The sequence below is a fragment of the Neomonachus schauinslandi genome, chromosome 3 (genome assembly GCF_002201575.2).
Source record: "Neomonachus schauinslandi chromosome 3, ASM220157v2, whole genome shotgun sequence".
In the NCBI taxonomy this organism is placed as follows: Eukaryota; Metazoa; Chordata; class Mammalia; order Carnivora; family Phocidae; genus Neomonachus; species Neomonachus schauinslandi.
Window position 1 is genome coordinate 65,072,200 of NC_058405.1, and position 24,237 is coordinate 65,096,436.

Sequence of the window (24,237 nt, forward strand, 5' to 3'; positions counted from 1 at the left end):
AGACAAATTCAAAAAGAAAAAAAGACAGTTAAAAAAAATTAACTTTGAAAGACTAAAGAATCATGGTAAAAAAGCCATGAATTCTATGTGCAGTATTCCCCTAGCGCTGGAGTTCTGCCATTCTCATTGATCAGTAAACTTGGTCTTGGCTGGCTGTTCTCGCCGATCTTCTGGGGAGGGGCCTGTTGCCGTGGTTTCCAAATGTCTCTGCCGGAGGCGGAATTGCCCCGCCCTTGCCCCCTCCCGGCTAAGTAATCTGCTCAGGTTTGCTCTCCGGGGCTTTTGTTCCCTGCGAGCTTTCTGTACAGCTTTGGAGGCGGAGAGTGAAAATGGCGGCCTGCCAATCTCTGCCCCGGAGGAGCCGAGAACTCGGGGCCCCGCTTCTCAGTGAGCCCCCAGAGAAAAGCCGTCAGTCACTCCCGTCTTCCCGGTCTCTGGCTGCACTCCGTGCTCACCCGGTCTGTGACCGCGCGTTTCTATCTCTGGCACCCGATCCCGGGTGGAGTCTCCAAACCCAGCAGATCCCTGCGGTGCACTCCCGCGCGGCTCCTCCCGGGGGAGGAAGGTGAGTCTCCCCGGATCTGCCGCTTGTTGGGTCCCTGCTGGAGGAGCAGGGGCCCAACTGTGCCGCGGATCACGGTTTATGGCAACCCCAAGCTGAGAGCCCGCGCCTGGGCTCCACCTCTGCAGCCGGCTTCCCTGCTCCGATACCTGGGAGCTCTGCCACACTCAGGCACCCCCGGTCTTTCTGTGACCCCGAGGGTCCTGAGACCACACTGTCCCGGAGGGTTCCACCCCCCGCTTAGCCACCAGAGTGACGTCCCTCGGCGGAGCAGACTTTTAAAAGTTCCGATTTTGTGCTCCGCGGCTCTATCACTTGCCAGAAGCGGCCGCCGGAGGCCCCTCCCCCGCCGTCTATCCTCCCAAATATCGCCTCGGGTTCACTTCTCCGCACGTCCTACCTTCCAGAAAGTGGTTGCTTTTCTCATGAGAGAGTTGTTGCTCTTCTTTTCTTCGATCTCCTGTTGAGTTTGTAGGTGTTCAGAATGGTTTGATCCCTATCCAGCTGAATTCCTGAGAGGAGACGAAATCCAGGTCTCCTACTCCTCCGCCATCTTGCTCCGCCCCTGTCCATTATATTCTTAATGGTTCATCTACTAGAATGGCCAGATAGATCAAAAACAAAGCAATATTTTTCAATGCAAGGTCAGAATTGCCTGGGGAGTTTTGTTTTGTTTTGTTTTAAACATGCATATTTCTAGGCCAATCCCCGACACACTGAATCAGACTATAGGGATAGACCAGGAATCTGCATTTTTAACAATTTCCCAGGTCAACTTTATGCATACCAGAGTTTGAGAACCAGTGGAATAAAAGGCTGAATCTTTCCCTCAATAATTCTGAAGTAAGATATAGAGAAATTATATATTTTTTTCAAGATATACTGATGGCAGGGTCATAGAAACCTCTTAAGGATTATGCTCAAGTGTGGAAACCTAGATTCTTCTTTTCTTAAAAAATAAAGTATTAAAATATCTTCAGCGTCTGATCCAGTGTTGTGTGTCTCTGTGGACACTCAGTGGTATTTGAAAAAGGTAATCTATTAACCATAAAGAATATCATACTATTAGAAATTAAAATTGAAAGACTGCTTAGAGGTTAGCTAGTCCAGCTTCATCACTTTACTAATACACAGGGGATAAGGAAAGGAAAAGTATATGTCCAAGATGTTTACATTATTTTATAATTATAAAACAATAGAAACTATAAAATACTAAATTCCAACAATAGAAAATATTACAGATATTTCTCCTGGATGGAATATCATGCAGCAAATAGACGATAATGGAGACTATATAATAACACGGGAAAATACCCAAAGTATTTGGTTGTATGAAAAAAAGAATATGGTATTGTAAATACAGCATAATTACTTATGTAAAAATATCAGTGCAAACAAAACACTTAAGACTAGGCTAGTATTAATTTAATGGTTTTGTGTATAATTTTTTTCCTTTTAAAAAAAATATAGGCAAAAAAAGGATAATCTCTTTGGTGAAGGAAAAAAAGATATGGCAAAATAGGAAGCAAGAGAGTAATAATTAGGAAGCTAGTAAAGTAATCTCTAGGCAAGAGATATCTGGGACCTGTATCTATTGTTCGTGGCAGGAGAAAGGAACCACGTTTCTGGTTTTGTTTTTAATGGCGTAAATTCTTTTCATTTAGAACTTCCATTAGTTGAGAACTGAATTTTTCCTACTGATAGTATTTAAATAAGACTGTGCTATGGTCTAAATCTCCTTTGTATCTAGTACTGCTTTTAGTCAGACCTCAAGGGATCTATCCCAAGATCTATGTATTTATCATTTATTTTGTCATCCATTCATCTGTTCCTCTATCTCTAAAACCTATTGGTTGATTTAGTGCCTTTGAAGCCCACAGAATCAGCTGCCATTCTGTAGAAGGGAAGGATAAACTGATCCACTGGCGAGAAAGCAGCAGTTGTCCACTGCAGATGTTACACATAACTGCTGCTCAGTAGGCTTGTGGTTCGGGTCCTGCTTATTGTCATAGAACCCTGCCTGCCTTTTAAAAGGTCAACTCCACCTGCCGCAGGACAGTGCTGTATGGCCTTCCCTTCCTGAGCCACTCCAGTTTTCTCCTAAGGTGCTGTACGTAGTCTAACCCCTTGCATGGTCATCAGTCTGTAGACAGAAAATTACAAAAGAATCGATCAATAGTGATAGTGATAGTGAGCAGCAACGTCAACAGCCTAATTGCCTCATTTTCAGATCTCTCTTTCCTGAATACTTTTAGACATATCCTCTGTTAATCCTACCATCTGTTCTGCTGCTCTCTCGGAAGACAAACATGATACAGCACCGCTGGACTCCTTACCATCGTCAGTGTATCCATATGCCCATGTGTGCTGTATAACAGTTATAACAGGAACGTTTCTATTGTCTGGGTATTCTTGCATCTATCATTTTTAAAGGATTCAAAATAGAACCCTTGAGTGTTAATTTGATGTCTTTAGATTTTCTTTAAAGAGTCTTGGCTTATGTCTTGGGACTTTGAATTTATTTTAAGATAATGAAAGTACCAGTCAGCCTTCAATTTCACCTGAATTCCTTGTTTACATTTCATCAACATTAGAGAGATTTTGTTAATATTAAAGTAGTGAATGTCTTTTTCTTCATATTTTTAAATGTCTACTTCAGAAGTTTATATAATGTTACTCTATGACTTTGTTAGTTTCATTGAACTAATTCTGTTCCATAATATATTTTTAGATGTCTTGTAAATTTTAAGATATTTTGCAAGGTTATAAAAATTAAAGGGACAACCTCTTGTTTGTAGTTTACCTTGTTATGCTTTAAATATGTTAGAAACCAAATAAGGTCTTCGTGTGAACTCCATGTGTTTCTGGTTTTTTAAAAAATAACCATTATCCTAAAGGAAACAAAAGTCTTCTATTAAGATCCAAGCAAAAGTAGTCGTGGGATATTTTCATTTGGTAACCAGTAAGCTCACCTAAGTCACATTAAAAATCATTCAAGGAGAATAGTTTATAGGCATTATTTTTTCTACCTTTTAATTTTAATTTTTCTATCTTTCAATTTCTATTTGTTCCTTTCCTAAGCATAAATGCTCTTTTGGAGGTTTAATCAGTCAACCAGTATTTATTGGAAATATTTTATATGGAAGGCACTGAGCAAGCTGTTGTGAGATTACCAAAGTATTTTAAGATGAGGTTTCTGCCCTATCTGCTTAGAGAGGTAAGACCTATTTACATCAGAACATAACTAATGATTCTAGGTGATAAATGAGAAGTGCTAGATCCTTTCAAAAAGTTTGTTTTACAGTTTATAAACATTTTGCCTAATTGCTCTCCAAAGTGGTAACCAATTTATATTCCCAGTAGTGGAGTACTCCCATTGCTCCATATCCTAACAAAAGATTTAATTCTGTGATTCTTTTTAGTGTTTGCCAGTTTGATTGGTATAACATGGTATCATGCTATAGTTAAAATTTGGTTTTATTGGTCACTAATGAGAATGACCATTGTTCTATATGTTTAAAAGTCTCTTTTGTGTCCTTTTCTGTGAGCTGCTCTTAGGCTCTGTCCAATTTGCTTTAGAATTATACTCTTTATTTTTTATTTCTGAAGAGTTCTAAAATGTTATCTTTCTAATGAAGAAAGAATGGATACTGATCATTTTCAATTACATGTACTGCAGATATTTTGTTTTACTGTGTTATTTGACTTTTTCCTTTTTGACACGAAATATAATAAAAACACAGAGAAGTACACACACACACACACGCTTAAAAAGAAATTTGTTTCACATACCTTATAGATAAGTATTTTATTCTTCCTTCCCTTCCTGCCCTATATAATACACAAGTGAAATTGTGGTCAGGAGGTTAAAGGGAGCTCTCAAGCTTTCATCCTTTTTTAAAAACATTTATTGAGTTCCTGTTACTGTCTGTGCCAAACACTTGGCTAAAGGCTTAACTGTGATCTCATTTAATCTTTATAATTACTTTGTGAGGTGGGCATTTTCTTTCCCATTTGATAGATGAGGAAAGTGGGATGGAGAGAGTCAAAGTAACTTGCTCAAGGTCACCCTCCTAATTATTAATGCAGCCAGGATTCAAATACAGGTCTGCTCAGGTCAGTGGCTTTCTCTGCTTTGTCGTGTTATCACCGCTTAGTCATGGTTCTATCATCTCTGGATGATGATAGAAAAAGCCAGTAAATGAAGAATGATACTAAAGATTACAGTTCTCAAAAGCAAAATCCAAAAGGAGGAGGGGAAATATTAAATAATATGAAATAGTAAATGTTCTACATAGACTCTCAGTAGGTTGCCAATGTCCACATGTAGTGTTTCATTCCATGGATCTATTACGTTATAGAAAAAAAATTTTTTTTTTAGATCCTTTCTTTTAATCCTAAACATGAGAGTCTTGAATACAATGATAATTCATGATCTATTATTCTGATGTTTTAAAGTTTGCAATACTTAATAAATATTGGAATATTATGTCATGTTCTATTAATAAAATTAATTACTAATAATATGAATACTCAGGATTAAAGAATACTTAAGTTGAATATCCAAAGTATTAAGAAACTTGAAAATCATTAAAATATATTTATCAGATATCTGTCATACCTAACTGGAGAGACTATTGTTTCAAATTCCTTCTCAGTCTGTGACTTTTTGACACTTTACTGTACTTCTTTGATCAATATTCTCATTAACTAGACATAGAACTTTAGGTTTAAATCATAGTGTTTTATATCTCCAAGATATTCCAGTAACTGTCACCTTTTTAATATATATATATATTTTATTTATTTGAGAGCAAGCAAGCAAGCACGGTGGCGGGGGGGGGTGGGGGGTGAGGGTACAGAGGGAGAGGGAGAAGCAGACTTCCCACTGAGCTGGGAGCCCAACCCAGGGCTCAACCCCAGGACCTGGAGATCATGACCTGAATCGAAGGCAGCCGCTTAACTGACAGAGCCACCCAGGAGCCCCAGCTGTCACCTTTTTGAACCTGAAATATATCTGGGCAAAGAGGCACAAAATGTATAGATGAATGAGATGCTCTCCTTGCTCACAGCAGCCCAAAAGAGTTATAGTATGCTCCTGGTAGATTAAAGCCCTGACTTCTCACAGGTACTGTGATTCTTGTCTGATTCTTCTTGAACCTGCAGGAAATGAATAATTACTTCCCTGGTACCTCTGCCCTGCTCTAAGCAGTAGGCATCCTCAAAGTTTCTATAATATACTTTGCCAGTGAAACTAATGAAACAATGGTGTTCATATGTAAGATCTACCCAGCCAATTAAATATTGAAATGCAGTTGGTCTACAGCCAGGTGTTTTCACTTGTCCTTTACAGATTAATAGAAAAGTCATTTATATTTTGTCTTTGTTTCAGCGTTCTTACTTCCGTACTCTGCTCATGTATGGGTTCCACTTTCTGGTGTGGTTCCTTTGTGTCAAAGGAATCAGAGACACACAGTGTGGGTTCAAATTATTTACACGAGAAGCAGCTTCACGGACGTTCTCATCTCTACACATTGAACGATGGTGAGTTCCTAACCGAATGTACTGGGCATGTCTTACACGGCTGCTATTCCAGGTCATGAGAAGCAGCCCTATATTCTTAGAATGAACACTGAGGTTTAAACAGAATTGACATGTATATATGTAAAGGTAATCCATAGCTTTATTCTTTTACGGAGTTGGATCTTATTTTCAAAATCTCAAACTAAACATAAAGCATAGAGTTAATTTATTCACCTTAATTATGGACAGTACAAATCGAAAGGCCTGAAAACATCCTGTTTCCTTAGGCTTCTGTATTTTCCTTTGAAGAAAAAAAAAGCTCAGAAATATCAGAACAGAAGAGGGCACCCGTTTTCTTTCCATTCTTTCCTTTTTAGTAGTAAGTTCCCTCTCCTGCCTGTGACCAACCAGTCTTTCGACCTCTGCATCCCCTTCTACCTCCTTAAGAACTTCATCCTGTTCACTTATTTGTCTTGTCTTTTCCTGTCAACCATATCTTTCCCATCAGTTTTTAAAACAAGTTGAAATTTCTCTTGCCATTAAAAAAAAAAACCCTCTCTCCATTGACACCCCCCCTCCAGCTCCAGCCTTCTTTCACAGCCAGTCTTTTCTTGAAAGAGTGCTCTAGGTCTTCTGTTTTCTCTCTTCCCACTCATGCCTCACCCCACCTCAATATGGATTTTCCCCATCCCTCCATCTCAGCATCTAGGGACCTCCTGTCATGAAACCCACTGGTCAAGTTTGATATGACCACTTAGTGTCTTAATGAACCCATCAGCAGTGTTCCATACTTCTGAGCGCTCTCTCTTGACATATCCTGGTCCTCCGGGTTGTCATTATCCTAGAGCTCACCTCAGCTCTCCGCCTGTTTAGTGAATAACACTGATAGACAGAAGCTGTCCCTTCATTTCTCTTCATCTTCCCACCACCATCCAGGACACCATCATTGCCTTTGCTGTAGCCCAAGGAGTCTTTTCAAAAATTAAAAGTGATCAATCAAATGCACCTCTTTTGCTTAAAATCCTTCAGTGGCTTCCCAGTGCCTTCCTGTGGCCTTTAGAGGTGCTGCATAATCTGTCTCCACATGGGGACCCTTCCCTTCTCAACTTCTTTTTCAGTTCTTCCTTAGAGCAGCCAACCCTTACTCTCCAGACCAGATCATCAAGCTATAGTTAAAAAACTGGGCAGGCAGGTGCCTGGGTGGCTCAGTCGGTTAAGTGTCTGCCTGAAATTCAGCTCAGGTCATGATCCCAGGATCCTGGGATTGAGTCCCACATGGGGCTCCCTGCTCAGTTGGGAGTCTGCTTCTCCCTCTCCCTCTGCTACTCCCCCTGCTTGTGCTATCTCATTCTCTCTCTCTCTCTCAAATAAATAAATAAATAAAATCTTAAAAAAAAAAAAAATTACAGACCTGAGTATGGGTTATGCTAAACATTAAAGATATACGTAATGTTAAATATATATGTGTATACATAATCTCCATCCTCAGAACTGTATCTCATGTAAATTCTTTACATTTAATATTAAAGTATAATTGGACCCAATTTATGAGTAATTTTAAAAATAGATTCCTTTAGGGGCACCTGGGTGCTCAGTCAGTTAAGCATCTGCCTTCTTCCACTCAGGTCGTGATCTCAGGGTCCTGGGATCAAGCCCCGTATCAGGCTCCCTGCTCAGCAGAGAGTCTCCTTAAGATTTAATCTCTCTCCCTCTGCCTCTCCCCCTCACCGTGCTCTCTCTCTCTCTCTCTCAAATAAAATCTTTAAAAAAAATGGATTCCTGGAAATGCACTTTCTTCTGATGAATACTTATTTAAAATCAATGTTATGCATGCTAATAATTTAAAGTCAGTTCCATAAGGCTTATACTAAAAAGTCATCATCCCTTGCCCCATCTCCCTCTGTCCCTAATTCCTACTTCCTAACTATAGTCACTTTCAACTCTCTGCTATTTTTTTGTGGTATTTGCTTTCATATTCAAAATAATGGGTTTGCATAGCCCTGTCTCCTTTTTTCAGTTTTAGATACTACTTTCCAAAATAAATCAACAGATAAGTATGTAGTTCTCTTAAACCCCTGTACACCCTCACACGTATCCTCCTAAAGCAGTTTCTACATAATTTGTGGTTAGATCACAACTGATTGGTATAGCTGTGTGAAGATAATTCATATTTGAGCCATAGTATGCAATATGATTATATTACCTGTCTTGTACTTTCTGTTTTCCTGAGGATAATAAATATCTGGAGTTTCTGTCAGCCACTTTACTATGGACCTGTCACTTAGGCTCACACTCTGTGCGAAGTAGGAAGTATCTCCCTATGTTCCCATGCACCAGATCACGCATCAGTTTCACCTTTTTCTTGGAGACATCTCGTTGGCTCTCACCTTTCTGGTTGTTCTCTGGTCCGCTGCACAGTCCCTGTTCTTCCTTTTCCTTTGTTTGCACCCCGATTGCAGTAGGGCACATCCTCTATTAAACTTCCTAAACATTGGAGAAAGAAGCCTTGAGACCCTGCGTGTGAAACGTACCTTTAGTCTCCCCTCCCATTTGCCTAATAGCTGGAGAAAGCATTCTAGGTTGGAAGTCATTTTTCCTCAGGATTTTGAAAGCATTGCTCTATTGTCTTTGGCACTCAGTGTTTCTGTGGAGAAGTCCAATTCTGACAGTAATCTGAATCTCAATTCTTTGTCTATGCATGTTGTTCCCAGCTCCTTTTGGAAGCTTTTTCTCCACAGTGTTTTGAAATACCATGATTTCAGGGACTTAGTGTGGCTCTTTTTCATGCATCTTGTCGAGCATGCAGTAGCTACTCCAAATCTGTAAACCCATACCCTTTTTCTCTTCCCTCCTATAAAACAGATGTGGAACCTCTATCCTCACATGTGTCTAGTATGGTCCTGAAAAGCTCATCGGAAGCTGTGTGCATGATCAGAGAACTCTGATCAACTGGTCGATGTCACTACAGATTAAGTAGCAGGGCCACTTGGTGTGGGAAACTCCCAGCTGTCATTATCTTTTGGGCTGGTTGTTTTCACAAAAGTGGGATCTCTGGATTTCCTGCCTGGGAGATAGGAGCCTGGCTGCCAGCATTCACAGAAACAACCTGAGCAAAAGAGAATCTCCTAGAGATTTTCCGTGAGTCCTACCTTTTGAAGCCCCACCTGCACCACTTGCAGACATCATCTGCAGCGAGGCCAATGATGCCGGAGCCTTTGGGGGGCTCTGCGGTACCCATTCGTCTGTTCTAGGCTTCTCCCATTGTCACAGCCTACGTTTCCTAGTTACCAGTTGTCCAGCTACTTTCTAAGTTTCATATTTTTTTTATTACTTTCATCCCTTCTTTGTTCTTACGTGTTTATTCCATCATTGTTGTTTTAATTTTAGTGGGATTTCAGGAGGGAGCAGGAGGGTATGTGTGTGTCTGCTGTCTTTAACAGAGCATCAACACGCTCTTTGTTCTTCAGAAATATATCTGTGAGGTCACAGCTTTACCAGGAACTGAGTAACAAAAGAAAACAGTGGTTCTGCCCTCCCTACATCTACAAAAACACATGAAGGCATCTGAGTTGGAGACTAACCCTTATACTGTTTCTGTACAATAGCATAAGGCTCTATCCAGAAATACTTGGTATTTTAATTTTGTTTTCTTTGGTAACAGATTAGTCTCTTATAATATGGTGATGTGAACTACGCATTTTTTTTAAGTAAACATCTTCATGTCTTAAAATGTTAAAAGAGGAAGATAGAGTAAAAGTAATAGTAGAAGACGAAGAGCCCTTTCAATTTTTTTAATATAAATTCAATTAATCAGTGCTTTTTCCCCCACTCCTTCCTACTCATCATTCTTATGTTGTTTTATGTCTTTGATAAGTCACTATATGCTGATATCCTTAGAACAATACTTAATAATCTTGTTCAGATTATTGACTATCATTAGAACTAATTCAGCCTTTTAGGTATTTTTTGTTTTGTTTTGTGTTAAAGGAGAGGATTAAGGGTTAACCAGGCTTAATAGTCAAATAATTTCCTCCTTTCTTGATTGTCCCAGGCTAGTTAACAGAAGTTTTACACGGTCTTTTTAACAACACAAAGAACGCTTTTGTAGATGGTTTTATCATCTTAAGTAAATATTTTATTAGGATAAGAAAAAGCATTAAGTGTTTTCTAAAAAAATAGTTTTCATATTGAATTATACAAATACTTGGGATTTAAACTAGTCACAGAATGGACAGTAGTAGTTTTGTGGCCAAAAAGACAAAGCTCCCAAATTCAAGTTGTCTGGGATCAGGAAAATCAAATAGAAGTGGGTTTTAGGTATTTTTTTGTTTGTGCTAATATTTTAAAACCAACCCCTGGAAGTTTGAAGTGTGTTCCATGCAGTCTAGAAAGTGGGGGGGGCAGGGGTTTGCTTAACAGAGCAAGAAGAAAGCAAAACAGTAAAGGCCTCCAGCGCTTTTGGTTACAAGGGCATGAAGAAAGTTTAATAGGTAGTGCTGTTTCTCTCCCTGAGCTCACTGCCACTGAGAGGAAGAAACTGGTTTCAGAGAATTTGTAAGCAGAATCCAAGAAAACTTCTAAGTCAGGGCTCAGAAACTTTAGGGAAAGCAGATTTCACCTAAACCAAGGGGTAACTGAGGAGGAGCTTTCAGAGCCTTTCATAGGGAGAAGGAAGGAGGAACTGGGAATTCAGACTAGAGATGATTTTAACAGTGTAAGTTAAAATGAGACAATATATCTAATTCCCATGTAATGTATGTAGTTATACCCAAAGAGCATTTCAGACTAATCTAAAGTGGCTTTTCACTTCAAAGGCTGGTAGTACTGTCTTGCCTAGAATGGCATGGGGAAATGAAAAGGAAAAAACAAGGCCGTAGGCAACCCTGTTAAAAAAGAAACCTTGATCCTTTGGTGGTAGACGAATGTAATCAAGCAACTCTAAAGTGATTGACAACATTTTTCTCCAAGAGCTGCTCAGAGTTCTGTTTTATCAGCTCTCTGAATCAGCTGAAAATGCTATCAGTTCTGTACCTTGAGCTAGTTAAGCCTGGGATTGAAAGCCATCAATCTTGAAAATTTGCATGATTAAATTTTCTCTTAGAGCCCAACAGGCCAATTTTACCTCTGGGAGTTTCTGAGTTATGATAGAGACACTATATTTCTCATTTAAATGTTATGCAGTGACACACTATTTACCTTGAAGCTCCTAAACTACTTAACCTTTTATTTGACCTTCTATGAATCTGACTTTCAGTTATTTAAGCTATATATCTGCCTTATAAGCTTCTGTAAAACATGCCAAGGTAGAGATTTAATTACACTCTATTTGTCTTTTTAAAAATAAAAATCAATACATTTTCTGTTTCAGGGCATTTGATGTAGAATTACTTTACATAGCACAGTTCTTTAAAATTCCAATAGCAGAAATTGCTGTCAACTGGACTGAAATTGAAGGTGAGCATATTGTTCATGTTACAGCTGATCTTAAGTGGGGTGGGGGGTTGGTGACAATACAGTTGTCCAGTAAAGTAAGCTGGCTGCCCCATGAGGGCCTACTCAGCTGACCTGACTGAGAGGGGCAGTTCCATAGAGAGTTCCCCTCCTAATCCCCTCCACCCTCCAAATGGCTTACTGCCTTCTCCCTGCAATCTCTTCCTGGGGTCTTCAGTAGGCCGACTACCTGGCCCAAGAAATTCAGTAAAACTTCTGCAGCAGACAGGATCATGGCAATCTGAGGCTAGACACAAGGTTGATCAGTCTTTTGAGATAAATTTTGTTTGTATCACCTTTTATTTAGTATGGTCTTATTTCATTACTCAGTAGGTATTGAGTACCTACAAGCCACCATGCAGAGCTAAATAAGGAATTATAGTTGTTTTTACTCCAAATGCCCACAATCCATTCAAAGCCAGTATATATATCCAAAAAAATGTGAAAATCTCTAAGATTTCTAATAATGAGAAATCTGTCGTAATTCTTAATAATTCCTGTTTGAAAAAGCTTAGACTGCTTATAATTTGTAGAACTTAAAATATATTCTAGTTTTCTCTTTACTTACATTAGAATTAATCCAAAATTAATTCACAGTGTGGAAGCAGTTAACAATCACCTGGAGACTTTCAGAGTCACCCCGCCCCTGCTGAGCATGGCCTCCTCCTAGAAAGTCTTTGTTGTAATATGCCATTATTCTGTAACTGTGGGTGTTTAGGGACAGGAGAAGGTCTGGGGATCATACAAACTATATAGTCTAGAACAAATTCAAACCTCTTGGAGTCTTGCTGAATCAAATTTAACTTACAAAAATTTAACTACTCTCCATAGTAGCTGCTGAGATCAAAGGGGATTGAGAAGCCGATAAAGGACTGCTCAGACTTAGAAGGATCTGCTGTGTTGATCTGTGTTGATCTATGTCCAGCAGAGACTCTGTGGGAAATTGAAGTGGGAGAAAGTAAAAAATGTGTTTCATATTTACATCATTTGCTCATGTGCATTTCAGAGATAGTTATGTATTACTTTTCATTAACGGGCACTCAGTGAATAGTTTTGTATTAGTCATTCCCAGAATCCTTGGCCATATACCCTCAGTCCCTCCTCCCTATAATAGGGCCAACTGAAATCTCCACAATTTAGATCCTTCCCAGTTTCATTTAACTTCCAAGATGTTTTGTTTGTGTTATTAGAGAAACGACTCAATTTAGCTTTGAAGATGTTTAATTCTTTTGTAAATGATTCAAATAAAATTAAGGTAGATGTGTTAATTAATTTGACTATGGTAATCATTTTACAGTATGTGTATAGAAATATATACATTGTGTATATATGTATATATATCAAATCCATACATTCTGTACTTTGAATATATTTCAATTTTATTTGTCAGTTATACCTCAATAAAGTGGGGGGGGGGAAGAAGAGGAAGGAGCTAGAGTATTTGGGCTTAAATCTAGAAAATTGTCAGTGATTAGTATTTTGATATTGGCCATGACCCTTCACCATCCAGTACCCCAGTTACCTGACCTGCAGTCTACTCGTGACTTAATAAAAAAACAATTCCATGGGATAAAATCAAGGAAGACAAGCTTTTAAAACATGCTCCAGGAGGCAGACCTCCTATAGTCAGCTGGCTTGGCACGCTGCCATTTGGCAACCACTGGACAAGATGTCCTAGCTAAGATTGTGTTTCTTTTAGCTGATTGAGAGTCTTTGGTAGAATTAGAATAAAAGTTGGGTTTTTGTCTTGGATTTCTTATCCCAGATTATTAATTTATATTTTGTGTGGAGACTAAAAAGTAGCATGTAAAACATGAAAATTTGTCCTAAAAAATCATTTTTAAGTGTGTAGATGGAATTAAATATATACATAAATACATACATGCATACATAATATAAAAAATAAGGTGACTAGAAGGTCACAAAGGTCATTTGACTGACCTAAAATGTAATTTTAAACTGATAAATTTTCTCCAGAGTTTATTTAAGTTAATTCATTTTTAATTATTTTTAAATCGCAGGTTCTAAATTAGTTCCATTTTGGAGCTGGCTACAAATGGGCAAGGACCTACTTTTTATACGACTTCGATATTTGACTGGTGCCTGGAAGCTTGAACAAACCAAGAAGAAGAATTAGGTTATTTGCCATCTTTGTATCCTTATGTATCAGTGTCACACATTTCATTTGAAATTAAAATTTTAAGTAAACCTATGCCATTGTCTGCCTTTTGGTAATTTTAAGAATTAACCGCTGTAACTAAAAATGCTTATACCTCTTTTGGACCAAAAAAAGTAAGGTATTTGTAACAAAGTCAGATTTTCTTTTGCTTTGGCAATTTTGTTTATTAGGTCAATTATTATTATGATTCTGAGAAATACAACTTTTAAACAGAAGAGAAAATCAATTATTCTTACTTTAAAGTACCTGCATAATTTTCATGAACTTAAATATAAACCACAATCATGTATCTGTGCTCAGAGATTTAAAAATCAAATTAGCATATGTTTATATATAAATTTATCAGTATTAAGTCCATATTTCAACTTCTTAAACTCTAGAAAATTACGTTAAAGGATGTAGGTTCTGTCACAAAGGCGTCCACTTCCTTATATGGTCTTATTTCTCTCCTTCCCAATTTTACTGACGCACACTGCACTTATTCTCTTACCTCTGGGCAACACCTTGCTCTTGAGTTCATGTTATTAGAAACTGGAAATTCTTTATTAAAAAAAGTTTTGAGGGCGCCTGACTGGCTCAATTAGTAGAGCATAGGACTCTTGATCTCGGGGTTGTGAGTTCAAGCCCCACACGGGGTGTGGAGATTACTTAAGAAAAAGAAAGGTGGGGGTTTTTTTGCTGTTTTTTGTTTTTAAGATTTTATTTATTTGAGAGAGAGAGAGAATGAGAAAGAGAGAGAGTGAGCATGAGAGGGGGGAGGGTCAGAGGGAGAAGCAGACTCCCCGCCAAGGAGGGAGCCCGATATGGGACTCAATCCGGGACTCCAGGATCATGACCTGAACCAAAGACAGTCGCTTAACCAACTGAGCCACCCAGGTGCCCAAGAAAAAGAATGTTCTGTAATATTAATAAATATCTACACTGTAACATCAGAAGCCTGTGTTTTTGATATACTATAAAGACTAATGAATAGCAATTATAATTTACCCCTAAAATTCAGAATCAGACTGTTTCTGATGTTTGAGAAGAACTAATAGCAATATCTAACATTTACTGAGTGCTTACTGTATGCCTGCCACTGTTCTAAGCACTTAGTATATAATGATTCACTCGCTTTTAAATGGAAGAGGAAACTGGCATAAAGTGGTTACTTACCCAAGGTCACATAGCTAAGAAACAGTGTGGAGTCGTGATTCTAGCCCAGGTAGTCTGGGTCCAGAGCCTACACTCTAATGACTATGCTACCTCAGTTTCTGAAGCTATGAAAATTGGAGCTAGAGAAGTAGAAAGTTTCAGAAGTACACTAAATAAAACATTTTAAAGACAAGACTTAGGGGCGCCTAGACGGCTCAGTCAGTTAAGCATCTGCCTTCAGCTCAGGTCATGATCCCAGGATCCCAGGATCAAGCCCCGCATCGGGGCTCTCTCCCTCTGCCTCTCCCCCAGCTTATGCTCTCTCGCTCACTCACTCTCTCTCTCTCCAATAAATAAAATCTTTAAAATAAATAAATAAAGACTTAAGTGAAAAAGTAAATAAGCTGAAAAACGACTCCTCCCTAGTAGTTTCAACAACAGTGATATGATCACATCTGCAGTAGACAATAAGTTCCTTGAAAACAGAAACCATTTCTTACTCACATTAGTATCCCCAGCACAGTGCTTAGCCTATAGTAGACACTGCTGATTAAGTGAATAAACAAACTTCATTTACTACCAGATTTTAAGAGCTTAAATTTAAGTCCCTGAAATGAAGAGAACAAAGCAAGGCTTATGCAAGTAGAAGTGATAGAAAGCCAATAGTAGAATGATCATGAGCATTTAAAAGCGTTTAAAGTACAAACCTGAACCAAAAATAAGATCCTTCAATGAAACTATAATAAAAATAAAATAATTTACAGGCATACCTTGTTTTATTGTGCTTCACAGATATTTCATATTTTTTTTTACAAATGAGAAGTTTGGTCACCCTGTGTCAAGCAAGTCTCGGTGCCATTTTTTCAACAGCATTTGTTCAATCCATGTCTGTCACATTTTGGCAATTATCACAACATTTCAAAATTTGTCATTATTATATTTGTTACGGTGATCTATGATCAGGGATTACGACTCACTGAAAGCTCAGATGATGGTTAGCATTTCTTAGCAATGAAGTAATTTTTAATCAAGGTGTGTATATTTTTTTTAGATATAATGCTATTACACACTTAACAGACTACAGAATAGTGTAAACATAATTATTATATGCACTGGGAAACCAAAAAATTCATTCGACTGACCTTATTGCAGTATGTGCTTTACTGCGGTGGTCTGGAACCACACCCACGATCTATCTGAGGTATGCCTGTATGGCTCTTTGCGAGCTAGTGATAAAAATGCATATTTGAAGCATATAGGAATTTTAAGAGGGAAGTATCAATACTTACGTGGTTCATCCATGAACACTATTAAGAAAGGGTTCTGATATCCTTGATGCCAATTTACCTTTCTAAGCCCATATTCACCTAGGATAACAGCATAATGTAGAATCAGAAGCACTCTGTAAGAGAAAATGTAGTTTTTGTTGACATTACAGAGGCTGCTAACAAAAATAAGCAGCCATAGCAAAAGTGAAAATATCAGCTACTATTATTTTACCTATGTGTAAGAAAGTTTGGTAAGAATTTTACATGCAGGGCGCCTGGGTGGCTCAGATGGTTAAGCGTCTGCCTTTAGCTCAGGTCATGATCCCAGGGTCCTGGGATCAAGTCCCGCATCAGGCTCCCTGCTAGGCGGGGAGCCTGCTTCTCCCTCTGCCTCTGCCTCTCTCTCTCTCTCTGACTCTCATGAATAAATAAATAAAACATTTAAAAAAAAAAAAGAATTTTACATGCATTAGTCTGATCAAACAAATCTATCATATAGGAATAATTACCCACATTTCAGAAATGAATAAGTAGGCTGAGTCAAGTAATTTGCCCAAGGTCCCACTAGTAGCCAGTAGTTGTACTTCCTCTAAATAAAAAAAAACAAATAGGAAATATAAAGGATCATGGGACATGATTAAAACTGAGAGGATAAGCTCATTACAATCAGACAACTTGACCATTTATTTTCTACCTTCTGACTTGTTCTTACAGAATATTTAATATGGAGGTTGACTTAAGGTTACATCTAGATGATAATGTGTTTGTTGGCATCTGTAATTCCATGTCTCTCCATAGTTATGTACTCCACCATTCATGGTTGATTCTCCAGTTCTATTTTCCATTTTCTTTACTGAATTATAATTTCCTTAAGAGAAGAAACCTTGCCTTTTATGTGTGTGTCTACACAGCATCCTAAATTGTGATTGTTCAATAAGGTTTTCAGAAAGTTAATGCCACCATTTCAATTCATTTGTCAAAAAAAAAAAAAAAATTACAGGAATGAGTTTATCCACCTTATTTCAGCTAAATCCCCTGAAGTAGCAGTCTAGGAGGCTGTTTTGTTTTTGTGCAATCTCAAAATCCAGCAAACCCACAAATTAATGATTTTATTGTTAATCCAATAAAGGACTCTATGAAGTGATACATTTGTAATTCACCCATTTTGAATAAAACTCTAGGTAGTATTTTGATCGTCACATAAAAGCAGTATCTTTACAGATCTGATCCCATCTAGATGTTCTTTCTGTACAGAATATAGACGGATAGATACAGATACAGATATGTAGATTTTTTTAAAAACTCATCCCAGGATCACTCGATACAGTGATCGAGTGCTCTACATGTGCAAGCAAAACAGATCCTATCCTTGCCTTCTGAGGACTTTGCATTTTAAAGACATGATGCCTGCAAATCTTACCTATAGAACCACACGCCTGTAGGCATTTGCCTGTCTTCAACTTATAAAGCCAAGCCAGCTTAAAAGTCAGTTGTTTGGAACCCATAAGGTGTTTCCCATGAAAATAGTATCAGAAAAGTATGGTTAAGTCCTTGCAGCAGTCTGAAACATATATAATAAGACTAGAATATACCTGAACTACCCTGCACTAGTCCGTAGTAATACCTAACCATGCTTTGCAATGCCATTTCTGTGGAGAAACTGTTTCCCATTTTCCAGGTGGGAATGCCAGGGAATTATCTCTACCCACAGCCTGTAGGAACCCCAGTGAAAAGTCAGGCACACCAGCATGGGGTTCAAACCTCACTGCAGCTTCTGCAGAGGCTGTGGGCAACTTCCCCTACCTGGGAGGGTCTGATGGGGAAGGGCAAGGGCTCCCATGGAAATCAGCAGAAGCCTGCTTCCAGTGCTACATCAAAAGGGAGACAGTCCTACAGAAATGACTGAGGGCAGAGAAAGGACCAGGAGTGACAGCAGCGATCCTCATCTGAGAAGTATCACAACGCACCTCAGAAATACAGCTGGGAAATGAAGTTATGTATACTACCTCTCTGACCCATGAATGTTGACATTAACAAGATAATGTGCTCACACATCTGTGTGCGTGTGCGTGTACATGTGTGTATGTGTGTGTGTATGTGTATGTCTGTGATGAAGGTAGAGGGCAGGTGATTGTCAATGTAACTCCTTCCACTATGAGAACAGGGACAGTAAAACCTAGGCCCCAAAAGCCATAGTGCCCACAAACATGCTCCAACCGAACAGTGGTATGAATTTAAATTTGAACCCTCCAAAATAAAATTGAAGAGAAAGTACAAGTCCTTAAAGTAACAATATATACACTGTCAAGTCTTTAGAAAAAAATATCTTTTGGGGCGCTGGATGGCGTAGTTGGCTGAGCATCTGGCTCTTGGTTTTGGCTCAGATGACGATCTCAGGCTCCTGGGATCAGTGAGGAGCCTGATTGGGATTCTCTCTTCCCCTCTCTCTACCCCTCCCACTGTGCTCTCTCTCAAATAAATAAATAAATCTTAAAATATATATATACATTTTATAAATCACTCATTCATTCTATCATTCACTAAGTACATGCATATTGAATGCCTAGCTTCCAAGCACTGTTGGGTAGATTTATTATACAATAAGGAGAAAATCAATTGCAGTGCCACATCTAAAATGTGTCTACCCTCAAATAGTCAACTTGGAAAGAAAATGTGGCATTTATATAGTAATTCAAATAATGTAAAATTAAGGGGCCAGATATGTTCTGAGGAAAACTAAATCTTGCAGTTCAAAATTAGGAGAACTTTCCCTAAATTATTATATTTCTATGGGGCTCTCCATGCACAATGTACAACTTCGATGGAAGTAAAAACACCTCCATCTGGGAAAATAGTTTATATCCTCTCAGTTCCTTTTGCTCTTTGTCATTCTTCTGAAATAAACTTAGAATAGCAGTCCTACTCATTTATTGTTTTCACTGTATTCCTTGAGATCTAAAGAAATATTTTCTCAAAAATTTTAGTGGAAGGGCCAGCTAAATTAGGATAATTATTCTATGGCAAAAAAATTAAAATAAGTACTCCCACTTCTGGAAAGGTGGAGTAAATGACTTTATCTATCTCTCTTGCTAAGTACAAATAAAACCCCTGGACATTATATATAAAAGAAACATAAGTAGACTCTGAATGGTGCAAGAAGAAGGCAGACTGTCTAGGGACCTTGAGACATATGGAAGGACATGGTGGTGACTTCCTTGGGTTTTCTTTCCTTTTCTTTTTTTTTTAAAGATTTTATTTATTTATTTGACAGAGAGAGACACAGCAAGAGGGTCAACACAAGCAAGGGGAGTAGGAGAGGGAGAAGCAGGCTTCCCGCGGAGCGGGGAGCCCAACGCGGGGATCGATCCCAGCATCCTGGGATCATGAACTGAGCCAAAGGCAGATGCTTAATGACTGAGCCCCTCCTTGGGTTTTCTTTTTGTCTCATATATCCCAGACTTGTAGGTGAAGCAGTCACCTAAAAATGCTGATGGGCGCAAACAAAAAAAAAAGTCCCTAAAATGCCTCTCTCTCTTGCCAAAGACCATGAAAGGAGCAAGGTCAGCAAAACAGAAAACCTTCAGACAGTAACTGCTCCATTCCAATCAAACACTACAGAAAAAAATGGTGACCCCACCCTTGCTAACAACAGCAAAGGCTGAATGGGGAGCCTAGACTGGTACCCTCATGAGGCTGTAATAAGGCTCCTGAACACCCTTAGCAGGGTGAAGTCAGAGAAAGCCAAGTAGGGAGCAGGACTTTCATTCCCACCAGCCAGTAATGAGTCCTCTTCATCATGACGTCAGTGGAGATCAGCACGGAGCCTCTCTTTCACTCCCATCCCCTCCTCACTGAGTAACAAGCTGCTTCACCTCCCAACCCCCACTGAGATGGTGTCAGAGGAGGCCTCAGTTTCTCTGGTGGTCCAGCAGTAATAAAGCCACCCTTACCATAGTCACATTGAAGACCATGTAGCCAGAACTCCCATCCCTCCAACAGTAATAAGTAGCCCCCCTTTCCTTTTGATATCTATAGGGGCCAAGTGGGAAATCTGTACTTACACCTCCACCTGACAATATAACAAGACTCCCCCTTCCCTTGCCAGAGTAGTGTCAGAAAAACCTAGCTAATATGAAAGGTTTAAATGAGAGCCAGAGTCTAAGAAAACATTTAAAAAAAAATGTCCAGGTTTCAAGAGAAAATCATGTCAAAACAAGAATCAGAAGAATCTCAACTTGAATAAAAATAATCAATAGATGCCAACACTGAGAATACAGAAATGTTAGAATTATCTGACAATGATTTTAAAGCAGCCATCATAAAAATGCTACAATGCAATTATAAGCATGCTTGAAATTAATGAAAAAACAAAAAGCCTTAGCAAAAAGGAAAAAAAAGAAAGAAAGAAAGCAAAAGAAAAAAGAAAACAAAAGAAAATCTCAGTAAAGGAAAAGAAGATCTCAAAAACTAAATGGAAATTTTAAATCTCAGTAAAGGAAAAGAAGATCTCAAAAACTAAATGGAAATTTTAGAACTGAAAAACACAATAACTAAAATAAAAATTTCAGTGGATGGCTCAACAGTAGAATGAAGGTGATGAAGGAAGGAGTCAGTAACCTGAAAGATAAATAGAAATTTCTAATCTGATCAAAAGAAAGAAAATAAAATGAAAAAAAAGAAGCCTCAGGAACCTATGAAACTATAAAAAGATCTAACATTTGTATCATCAGAGTTCCTGCAAGGGCTGAAAAAGTACTTGGGGAAATAATGGCCAAAAATTCAAACCTGGCAAGAAACATAAACCTACAGATTCAGATTCCTTATAGGATAAACTCCCCAAAGACACATCATAATTAAACTTCTGAAAACTACAGACAGAAAACTCTTGAAATCTTGAAAGCCATCAGAAAAAAAATGGCATGTTACCTGTAGTGAGAAAATAATCAGAATTACAGAATTTACCATCAGACACCACGGAGGTCAGAAGGATGTGGCACAATATTTTTTGAGTGCTAAAAGAAAGGAACTATCAACACAGATTCTTATACTTAGGGAAAAAAATCCTTCAAGTATGAAAGGAAAATCAAGACAATCTCAGATGAAGATGAAGGAAAGCTTAGAGAATCTGGTATCCATAGACCTACCAAAACAATAGCTAAACAAAGTTCTCTAAACAGAAAGAAAATATTAAAAGAACCTTGGAACATTAGGAAGGAAGAAAGCTTATGGTAAGCAAAATATTGGTAAATACAAAGACTTTCCTACTCTCCTAGACTTTTAAAATTATGTTTGATGGTGAAAGCAAATATTGTAACTGTCTGATGTTGTAAATGTATGTAGAGGAATATAAAACGCAATTATATAATTATAAATAAGGGAGGGCAGAGGGGTTAAGAACAGAGGTTAGGTTTCTGTAATTCTTTCTAACTGGTAAAATAATAGTAGACTGTGATAAATTATGTATACATAATGTAATATCTAGAGCAATCACTAAAAAAGCTATACATAACATAAATTCAAAAAGACTACAAATAAATCAAAATGGAATTCTAAAAATTGTTCAAGTAACTCACAGGACAGCAGAAAAAGAAAACAGAGAAACAAAAAAACAGAACAACCATACAACAAAAAACATAATAGCAGACAAGCTCTAACATATGAATAATATGTTACATTAAATGCAAATGGTCTAAATTAAACAAATAAAACACAGAGATTGGCAGAGAGGATTTAAAAACATGACCCAGCTATATAGCATCTACAAGATACTCACTACAAATATAACAATATAGACATATCTAAACTAAAATAATAGGAAAATATATATCATATAAACCTGAATCAAAAAGGAAAGCAGAAGTGGCTATCATATCAGATAAAGTGACTTTAACTCGAAAAAATTACAAGGAACATTATATAATAATAATAAAGATTCAACCCACCAAGAAGACCTAGAAATCTTAAATGTGTATGCCACAAACAAAAGAGTCACAAAATATGTGAAGTAAAAATTGATAGAACCGAAAGGGAAAATAGACAAATTATAGTTGGAGGCTTCAATACTCCTCTCTCAAAAAATGATTTAAAAAATACACATAAAATCACCAAGAATATAGAAAACAACACCATCAACTAACAGGATCTAATAGACATTTATAGAAAACTTCACCCAGCAGCAGCAGAATATACATTCTCTTCAAATGCTGATTGAACATATATCAAGATAGATCATATCTTGCACTATAAAACAAACCTCAACAAATGAAAGAATTGAAATCATAAAGAGTGTACTCTCCAATACAACAGATGAAACTAAAAGTTAACAGCAGAAACAGAACAGGAAAATCTCCACCTAAACACTTGGAAACTAGGGGCACCTGGGTGGCTCAGTTGTTTAGCGTCTGCCTTCCGCTCAGGTCATGGTCCCAGGGTCCTGGGATTGAGCCCTGCATCAGGCTCCCTGCTCCGTGGGAAGCCTGCTTCTCCCTCACCCACTCCCCCTGCTTGTGTTCCCTCTCTTGCTGTGCCTCTCTCTGTCAAATAAATAAATAAAATCTTTAAAAAATAAATAAATAAACACTTGGAAACTAAACAGCACACTTCTAAATAATGCATGGACCAAAGAGGAAGTCCCAAGGGAAATTTTAAATATATATATATATATATATATATATATATATATATATATATATATATTGAACTGAATGAAAATGAAAATAGAACATAACAAAATCTGTGAGACACAGCCAAAGAAGTGCTGAGAGAGAAGTTTATAGCACTCAATGCATACATTAGAAAAGAGGGAAAGTCTCAAGCCAATAATCTAAGTTCCCACCTCAACAACCCAACATAAGAGCAAAATAGACCCATAGTAAGCAGAAGGAAGGAAATGATAAAGATAAGATCAGAAAGCAATGAAATTGAAAACAGAAATAAAAAAGAGAGAATAGCAGTGAAACAAAGATCTTCTTTGAAATGATCAGTAGAATTGGCAAACCTCTGGCAAGAATGACAGAGAAAAAAGAGAAGACACAGTTATCAGTATCAGGACTGAAAGAGAAGGTATCACTACAGACCCTACAGACATCAAAAAGATAATAAGGGAATACTATAAACAACTCTAAATTGTTTAAATTTGGCAACTTAGATGAAATAGGCCACCTTCTTGGAAAAACACACAGTACAAGGCAAGTATGAAACAGACCATTTGAATAGCTATAGCCCCACACTATTAAAGAAATTGAATATGAAATTTAAAAAATTCAACTTAAATAATTTCACTAGAAAATTCTACCAAGCATTTAAAGAATTAACACCAATTCTACATACTCTGTTCTAGAAAATAAAGAAGAGGGAAACACTTCCCAACACTTCCCAACTTGTTTCATGAAATATTACCTTGATATCAAAACCAGACAAAGAAAGTACAAAAAAAAAAAAAACCCTACAGAACAATAGCATCCATGAATATAGACACAAAATCCTTAATAAGATATTAACAAATAAAATTCCTCTGTATGTAAAAAAAATTATACACCATGATCAAGTGTGGTTTATTACAGGGATGCAAGTGTGGATCAATATTTGAAAATTAATATAATAATGATGTATAATAAATAATACATCATAATACATAAAAAAAGAAAAATTATTTATCAATTACTTCAGAAAAAAATTGAAAAGTTCAACATCCAATCATGATAAAAACCCTCAGAAAAATAGGACTAGAAGGGAACTTCCTCAACTTGATAAAGTGAATCTGCATCCACAGATAACATTAAATGTAATAGTGAAAAAAAATTAATGCTTTGTTCTAAAGTCAGGAACAAGGCAAAGATGCTCACTTTCACCACTCTTATTAAATATAGTTCTGAAAGTTTTTTTTTTAAAGATTTTATTTATTTATTTGAGAGAGAGAGAATGAGAGACAGAGAGCATGAGAGGGAGGAGGGTCAGAGGGAGAAGCAGACTCCCTGCTGAGCAGGGAGCCCGATGCGGGACTCGATCCCAGGACTCCAGGACCATGACCTGAGCCGAAGGCAGTCGCTTAACCAACTGAGCCACCCAGGCGCCCCAACAGA

At 37.8% G+C, this 24,237-nt stretch overlaps 1 protein-coding gene across 2 annotated transcripts in view; it reads left to right on the forward strand.

Moving 5' to 3' along the window:
- Positions 1-13,787, forward strand: part of ALG5 (ALG5 dolichyl-phosphate beta-glucosyltransferase) — a 43,656-nt gene extending 29,869 nt beyond the window's left edge. For both annotated transcript variants that reach the window (XM_021678300.1, XM_044913194.1), the window contains 3 exons: positions 5,955-6,106; positions 11,454-11,539; positions 13,597-13,787. In XM_021678300.1, the coding sequence (XP_021533975.1) occupies positions 5,955-6,106; positions 11,454-11,539; positions 13,597-13,712 (354 nt within the window). In that variant the 3' untranslated portion in view covers positions 13,713-13,787. The remainder of the gene's footprint in view (positions 1-5,954; positions 6,107-11,453; positions 11,540-13,596) is intronic.
- Positions 13,788-24,237: the final 10,450 nt, after the last annotated feature.